The sequence below is a fragment of the Cotesia typhae genome, unplaced genomic scaffold, assembly GCF_013202065.1.
Source record: "Cotesia typhae breed Kobodo isofemale line unplaced genomic scaffold, CoteBio_Ctyphae contig_48, whole genome shotgun sequence".
NCBI classification, from domain to species: domain Eukaryota; kingdom Metazoa; phylum Arthropoda; class Insecta; order Hymenoptera; family Braconidae; genus Cotesia; species Cotesia typhae.
The window spans coordinates 12,341,231-12,349,887 of NW_027423756.1; the positions used below are offsets into that span (position 1 = coordinate 12,341,231).

Sequence of the window (8,657 nt, forward strand, 5' to 3'; positions counted from 1 at the left end):
AATTTCATTTAAATTTTATCGCTCGAGTAAGAGACGCAGTAAATTTTATTTTATTGTTTAATGGAAAATGTTTAATTAAAATACTCAATGTTGAAGTATTGAATTTATTTTTCATTAACCTAACTTTTAATTAATGAAATAAAAACATTAAAAATGCATCCCATTGATCAATCTTGGTAAATCGTATAAATTTATAAAATTGAAAGGATGATTGATAATTAATAATTTATCAATTATTTTTCAGTGATAATTTACAACCAGCGAACGATATTGTAGACGAGCTAATTGGATCAGGACATTGGCAATTAATAATAACAATATTAATAAGTTTTTGTGTGTTTACGCATATGCTTAACACTGGAACTGAAACTATAATGCGTCCTGAAGGTTGGTGGTGTAAAAAACCAGATTTTCTTTCCAATTGGACCAATAGCCAGTGGATAATATACAGCCACAGCGCAGATTACGTAAGGCTGTTTATATGATAACAATAATTGTTATTATTATATAAATAAATGATGATAACAATTATATATATAAATTCGTGCGGTTATAATCACATAATCCGACAATTAGTGCATTGGTATTTGCACTCGTAAAATGTGGAATCAACAATTAGTGGATGATGGTTATTTTCAAGGATGCACTGTATTCAATATTAATTACAGCCAATTAGTTGATATTAGCTACACAGAGAGGCCAGTAATAACAGTCAAAGATACCATCCCATGTCCGTACGGCATTCATTACAGTACTGTCGGTGGTCAGAGTTTAGCGGAAAAGGTATTAATGTTTTTATTTTTTTTTTTCTACAAAAATTTTGATCGGAAAAACTATTAATTTTATCAGGAGATTAAATCCTTTTTAATGAGTTTTTTAAGCTGCTTAAATTTAATTTCCCATTTGTAATACGTAAATTTTTACAAAAATCAATGAAATTTATTCCGGAGCATTAATTTTTTGGCAAAAAAGCTTTTAAATAAAATCTGTGGATCAGATAATTTTTTTAATGGAAAAAATTAATTTTATTTTTCATATAAATTAATTGTTATTAAAGTATTTGATTATTTTAATTGAAATAATTAAAAGAAAAAATTAATTATTTTAAAAAATAAAACATCCATCTAATTATTTTAATTTAATTTTTTTTCAGTTCAACATGGGATGCTACAATAGGACAATAGTACCAATTGTATGGCAGTCTTCAAGTGTATTTGGTAGAGTGGCTGGTTACATGCTCATGGGAATTTTAGGCGATTGGATAGGTAGAAAAGTTGTTATTTTCATTTCATGTGCGCTCTCACCCATAACGGCCTTCATTGTCGCCACTTCGAATTATTACACCATTTTCGTAGTTTCAAACGCGATAAATGGATTTTTCGACGGTGGATTTTCAGTTTGCCTTGTTCTTATTCTCGAAATAGCCAGCAATAACCGTAGATCCGAATTTCTAATCATCGGATGCTGCAGTTTTGCCCTTGGAATAGGTAAAAAAAAAATTACCACCTAACTTTTCTTAATTAATCTTTATTTACGCTCATATAAATGCTCAAAAATTTATCACAATATAAGTTTGGTAGTTAGAATGTTTTAAAAATAAATTAGAATAATTCTTTCATTAATATTCCAGGATTAACCCCGACAATAAATTATTTTTTCCACTCATACGATATTATGATAATTATAATAAATGCTTTCTTTTTAATAATGTTTATATTTTACGGCATAATACCCGAGTCACCAGCGTGGCTGTTCTGCGTTGAAAAATTAACAGAGTTGGAGGAGCTTATAAAGGAAGCTTCCAAAATGAATGGAAAAAAATCAATTCCCGATGATTTTAAGCTAGTTTACGTCGAAAATGATCTCAAGAGATACAAAATTTCCAAAAAACGACGGTACATTTGGAACATCTTGTCCCAGCCGGAAATAGCTTACGAAGTTATCGGCATAACATATTTAACAGGACTGTATGCACTCATATTCGGTTCGTCATACTACTCAATACTGGCGTCAATTACCAAATCATACTTGGCAAATAGTTTAATCGCATTTTCAACATTAGCCGGAATGTTATGCGGACAATTTTGCCTCCTGCTGATGGGACATCGTAAAATATTGCAAATATCAATATACTTAGTATTCATGAGTTGCTTTATGCTGACAATTGATCTTTATGAAATGAAGCCGACCAATACCGGCCCGACAATAACATTTCTCCTGATAAATGTTTCCGTAGTTAGTTTGAGTTACGGCGTATTACTTAATTACAATGTTAGAACAGTTCCGACGTTATTGCGTGGAAGTTTGTCCGGAATTTGGAGAGCTACTTGGGCCGTCTTTGTTTGGATTGGAAATCATAATTATATTCAATTTCCTACTACTGCTATTACTCTCATTCTGGCCTGTATTATCGCCGGATTTTTCAGCCTCAATATCAAGGATCTTTATCAGCGTGAATTACCTGACACTGTTTTGGATTCTGTTTACTTTAAACTGTAAATTATTTTGCATTTATTTTCACGTCTAAATATTTGATACAATTTTTATTTAAAATTATTTTAAAATAAATTTTTGAACTATATTATTGACAGAGAATCGAAATTTTGACACCCTAAATTATTTTTAAATATATTTAATTATTAAAGGATCAAACGAGCCCCCGAAGGGGGCGAAGTTCGATCAGAATTATATTACGTCTCGTTCGAGAGGATTACAAACACGTAGTACCGCTGTTTGTACTACGATGGCACCACAAATTCAGAGTATGTAAGAAGAAAAAACAGGGCCCCTAGATGGCCCTGTCCGACCCTCTACAGTGTACCCACGCCCAACTATACTCATATTTTTAGAGAGTAATAATAAAATATCTCCAATGCTGATGATTTATCAGCCAAAAACTAGGGTTGGGATCTATTACAGGGTGGGAGGTAATCCTCTCGAACGAGACGTAATATAATTCTGATCGAACTTCGCCCCCTTCGGGGCTCGTTTGATCCTTTAATTATATAACGTCTCGTTCTCGGGATTACAAACACGTAGTTGTTTAGAGTGTGTATATTAGGATATTTTATTGTTTTCCAACAGTAATACATGTATCATGCTTCTAAGATAACAGATTCAGCAAAATTATTCTTAGATTGTTTTAGTGGTCTGTTATAAAACTTAGCAAACACTTCCGAAGATTTTGACCAGCCTGCTGTAGATTTAATTACATTAATATCTACACCCTTTCTGAAAGCCGAGGATGTTGAAGCATGTCTGGTGCTATATGCGGTGAACTCTTCGCCTACACCACTTGCTGAGAGGACAGACTTGATCCATCTGCTAATAGTCTGTGACGATGCCTCCTTGTGAGGCTTACTCCAAGTTACCAATAAATTGTTGCAGTTACCTCTAATAGAACTAGTTCTCTTGATGTATTCTTCAACATGTGTTGCAATACACAGTTTCGGCTTCTTTTCGAACTTTGGTAAACAAAGAAGTGGTTGATCTACACCTTTCTTTGAAGTCTTTATCAACTCCCTTATTTCAACTTCCAGGCCATTCTTCGTCTTCTTTATATCAACTAGTTTAATAACCGCTAACGTCTGCAGCCTGTGTCCTGTACCCAATGCCAGTAATGCTACCAGTTTCTTCGTTAACTCCGATAACTTTAAGTCCTTAATTGGTCCTAAATTCTCCAGGTAATTGAGCACAATCTTTGGGTCCCAAGTTTTATTATATCTGGGTCTTAATGGACGCTGTTTATAAACTCCTTTGAAAAATCTTGTAAGTAAAGTGCTATCACTCAAGTTCGTGTTAGATAATAAAGAGATAGCTGATCTCGATGAATTTAATGTACCGTAGGATGCCCCTTCCTCAAATCTTTTAGACAAAAATTCCAGTAATTTGGATTCTGAAATATCATAAGGATTGTATTCTTTTTTAAAACAGAATTGCCACCACCGTTTAATGGGATTGGCGTACTGTTTTATGGTGCTTTCAGTTAACGATGACAACATTATCTCGGCAGCTTGAACCGAGAGACCTTTTGCCGTGAACGCTTTCCTGATAACTTTCCGGCAATCAGAGACATTTTTCGGTACATCGGATGGTGTTGAGTCCTGCAAGGAGACAAAAGTAAGTTCTTGTAAGGATGAAAGATAATAGGTTTGGTTTCTAACAGGGATTCAAAAATAGGAAACCAAGGTTGAGCTGACCAGAATGGGACAATCAGAACGCCTTCAGATCTTTCTGTTATGATCTTCTGTAATACCCGAGGTATGAGGGCAAATGGAGGAAATGCGTAGAAATATTCATTACTCCATTTTATGGTAAATGCATCTACATATGATCCTTCTGGATCTTTAAACCAGGAACAAAAATTTTGCATTTAGTATTTATTCTAGTGGCGAACAAATCAATCGTTGGGCTTCCAAAAGCCTCTACTACCCTTGTAAACGCATATTCTGCTAGTTCCCATTCGGTGTCTATGTTATCCAACCTTGATTCACTATCCGCTTCGACATTTTCTTTTGAAGGAATATAAGAAGCGAAAATCCATAAATTTTTTGCTTCACACCATTGCCAAATGTCTCTAGCTAGATTGCTCAGGTGTGGATATTGGATACCACCCATGCGATTTACGTATGAAATTGCAGTGGTGTTATCCATTCTAAGTAGAATGTCGCAATGAGAGAGATCATCAGCAAATGTTTTTAAAGCTAAAAAGACTGCAAGAAGTTCTAAATAATTGATATGTGACTTTCTTTCTTCAATTGACCAAAAACCATGAGCTCGCCTACCTTCGCAAGATGCTCCCCAGCCTGTTAGCGAGGCGTCAGAAAAATTGTTAGCTTGTAATCATGTACTCCAAAATTATTTACTGATGACATGATATTTCTTTCCCACCAAGCAAATTCTTCACTCAAACAATTTTTAAGCTTCATCTTTCCCTCATAGTCACCCTCGTTAACTAATAAAGCTATATATTTCTCTCTTTCCAGCCGTTTTGTATATAACCAACCATATTTAATTGCTGGACAGGCCGCTATCAGGTTTCCAATGAGTCGAGCTAAATCTCTGATCTTACAGTCACTCTTTATCTTTAATTCTTTAATTTGCTTTAAAACTTTTAGCCTCTTGCATTCTGGCAACTCCAAAGTCAAACTTTCTGAGTTGACACAAAATCCAAGAAATTGACATTCTTTACTCGGAGTTAGTTTACTTTTCTTCCAGTTTATGATAAAACCCAATGACTCAAATAACCGAATTGTTACTGCTATATTTTCTTTACATAAATCAAAATCCGGAGCAATACATAAAATATCGTCTAAATATGCTATCGATAAATAACCTAGTTTACGTAAATAATTTAATACAGGCTTTAAAATTTTTGTGAAAATGAATGGAGCCGTAGCTAAGCCGAAAGGCAAGCAACAAAACTCATATAGTTGGCCAAGAAAACGGAATCTAAGAAACTTTCTGCTTTCTGGATGTACAGGAACTAGAAAATATGCATCTTCTAGATCCATGTTAGCCATGTAATCTCCTTGAGAGACTAATTTTGATACCAATTTGATGTCTTCAATTTTAAAATGAACAGTATTAATAAATTCATTAAAATTTTTTAGATTTAAAATGAACCTTTTCGAACCATCTGGTTTATCAACCAAAAAGTATGACGATATAAACTGTCCTTCTGAATCCTGACATGGTTTGATCGCTCCTAAACTTAACAATCTATCAACAGCCTTCTTGCAGTCTTTAATCGCGAGCTCAGAATTTAAAAAATTTTTTGGCTCACTCTTCTGGAAAACAAACTGATTAAATTCAATTTTATAACCTTCTATACAATTTAAGACAAACTTATTGTCTGTGATCTCTCTCCATTGATCAATAAAAAAACTTAATCTTCCTGCTTTTGATAATACCTCTGGAGCTAACGACGATGATCTGTTCTCGGTCCCGCTGACTTCGAGTGATTCTGAGGAGTTGGGTACGACTTCCTGTAGACACTGGAGCCGTTCGGCTTCCTGGTTGCTGATCTGGAATTCCCCATCCTTGACCATTGTACTCTGGAGGATGGGGTCTTCGAGTTTAAATTATCTGCGGGTTTTGCTGGTAATTTTTTGGCTATTGGTTTTGATTTAATATCCGCAGCAACTTTTTCGATGGATTTAGTTGTTTTGATTTTTTCTGACAACCCCTCACCAAATAGGAAATTGTCAAGTTTACATTTTTCCAAAACATCCTTGATATTTTTCTCCATACTTGGTAATATAAAGGAACGTCTCGTTACCGCTTCTCTATGGTGAGCCTCAGTCATGAGTTTACCAGCATCAGACAGATACTGCAATAACTGTATCCTGTCGATCAAGCACAAAAAACGTTATGAGTATAGTTGGGCGTGGGTACACTGTAGAGGGTCGGACAGGGCCATCTAGGGGCCCTGTTTTTTCTTCTTACATACTCTGAATTTGTGGTGCCATCGTAGTACAAACAGCGGTACTACGTGTTTGTAATCCCGAGAACGAGACGTTATATAATCTATAATAAAAATAACTATAACATAAATTTTTATTAAATTCTAATTAATTAAAAAATTGAAAAAAAAATACTTTTAGTTGAAAATATTAAATATTAATTATTAAAAAAAAATATTATATGATTTTTTTTTTAATTAACAACATATGAAAAATTTATATTAAATTAATTTTCATATTTTTAACAGTAACTAATTTTTTATGGAAATTATTATTAATAAACTTTAATAATATTAATTACTTAATAATAAGTCTCTAAGTATTTAATTGTTTAAAATTAATACAGTGTCAATAATTGGGGCTTTTACCTTACAGTCCCGAATTAAACGCCTAATTTATTGCAGCAAAAAATAAATTTTTAATTAAAAATAATACAATTGAGTACTAAAAAAATTTAGCTGCTCTGTGGATCAAAAATAAATTTTCTTATTTACTAACGATTTAAAAAGTAGAAATAGTTGATTATATTATTCAGTATTGAATATTTAGACGTATAACCAATTAAGCCAGGAATTTTACCTGCTAAAGTAATAACTTTCTTTTAATTAATCAGAAAAACTAAACCAAAACGTTGGTATGCTATAAATACCGATGAATCTATGGGATCGTTTGAAAAACGTACTTCAGACAGTGGATCGAGGATGAATTGGAGCTTATTAAATTATTTGAGAAAAAAAAATTCAATTAATCCCGCGCAATAGAAATGAAACAATGAGTGACCGAATTACACTTCAGGTAATTTAATAATTTATTTAAAGGCTCCGTAAGTAAAAAAGATTTGAAATTGTGAATTATAAAATAGATAACTTGGTTATGTGAATTTTTTTTGTCGGTATTTTTTTTGTTTATGGTTTTAAATATATATTTTGTGAATTTGAGGTAGTGACGCCGCAACATAAGTCCTCTTTCCATTGGAATTTTATTTTAAACTCGGCAACACCGCAAACGCCCAATCGATTTACATATACACACAAGAGCTTGTGGGGCGCATAGCTACACACCTTGCTGAAAAAGGGACAAAATTTTTTTATCTTTATTCCGTTATTCTCTGCGGCTCGTAAAAAATATTAAGACCCATCACAAATAAATTCATTTTTGCCGATTTCTCCCTTTTAAATCCGTCCTAACATTTTATATTTAACTTTATAATATTTTATATGTCTTATAATTTATTTAACGGTAATCCTAATTTTAATGTATCAATATAAATATACATAATTGATTTTTTAAAACATAAATAATTAATAAGACTTCATCAATTAAAAATTTTCAAGACTCTTTACTTCTCAACAAACTTAACTTATTTTTTTTATTGGACAATGAATCCTTACGCTAACATTAAACTCTAAGGTATTACACCAACTGATTTTCTTAAGAACTTTTAAGCCTCATTTAAATCCTGAATAATTTACAGCCCGGATATTTTTCTTTCACTAATAATAAATTAAAGTTATTGAGATAAGTAGACAAAACAATTTAAAATAAAATAAATTCTCCAGTTAAATTGGGTTTAAATAAAAAAAAACAAATAAATAAATAAATAAAATATATTTTTATTATTGCAAATGATTATCCGTTTTATTTTAGTCGCATTATTGTTCATCCGATCGTAAAATATGCAGCTTTAATAAAAGTCCCTATTGTAAAATCAACAAAAAAAAAATCCATGCAATTTTCCAGAGTAATCTGACGGAAAAAAATAAACAGATGAAATTAAAAAAAATATTTCGCAATAAAGTTTTAACATTGGTATTAAAAAAACAATTTATATATTTTTATTAAACACATATATATATATATATATATATATATATATATATATATATATATATATATATATATATATATATATGTATATATATACATTTAAATATCATACCAAACATTTTTATTTATTTTTACAAGTACATTTTCCTCTTTCATTTTCGCATCCCGCTCTTTATTTTCATTCAAATTGAATAAAAAATTTTTTTTTAGAGACGTAAAAAAAAATGTTATGTTTTTATATTGAATTATTTTTACAAGCAGTAAACTCACCCCTTATTTTATTTTCACTCGTTTCCACCCTCTTATTTTATAAATATATTCATCCATACATAGTTATGGCCCTCACAACACATTCGAGCGGTCCCT

At 31.8% G+C, this 8,657-nt stretch overlaps 2 protein-coding genes across 2 annotated transcripts; one reads left to right on the forward strand and one right to left on the reverse strand.

Annotated features, from left to right (window-relative positions):
* Positions 1–1,707: 1,707 nt before the first annotated feature.
* Positions 1,708–2,499, forward strand: LOC141529851 (carcinine transporter-like). Its single transcript, XM_074246569.1, has one exon. It carries the CDS (start codon positions 1,708–1,710, stop codon positions 2,497–2,499), a length of 792 nt encoding a protein of 263 aa, XP_074102670.1.
* A 568-nt stretch (positions 2,500–3,067) lies between these two features.
* Positions 3,068–6,171, reverse strand: LOC141529804 (uncharacterized). The gene is made up of 2 exons (XM_074246506.1): positions 5,913–6,171; positions 3,068–4,103 (listed from the first exon to the last, which is right to left on the reverse strand). Exons 1-2 carry the CDS (start codon positions 6,048–6,050, stop codon positions 3,096–3,098), a joined length of 1,146 nt encoding a protein of 381 aa, XP_074102607.1. The 5' UTR covers positions 6,051–6,171; the 3' UTR covers positions 3,068–3,095.
* Positions 6,172–8,657: the final 2,486 nt, after the last annotated feature.

Coding starts and splice junctions, on each gene's coding strand:
- LOC141529804 (XM_074246506.1), bottom strand. CDS start 6,050: ATGGTCAAGGATGGGGAATTCCAGATCAGCAACCAGGAAGCCGAACGG. Junction 4,104..5,912: donor CATCGTCGTTAGCTCCAGAG/GTATTATCAAAA, acceptor GTCTCCTTGCAG/GACTCAACACCATCCGATGT.
- LOC141529851 (XM_074246569.1), top strand. CDS start 1,708: ATGTTTATATTTTACGGCATAATACCCGAGTCACCAGCGTGGCTGTTC.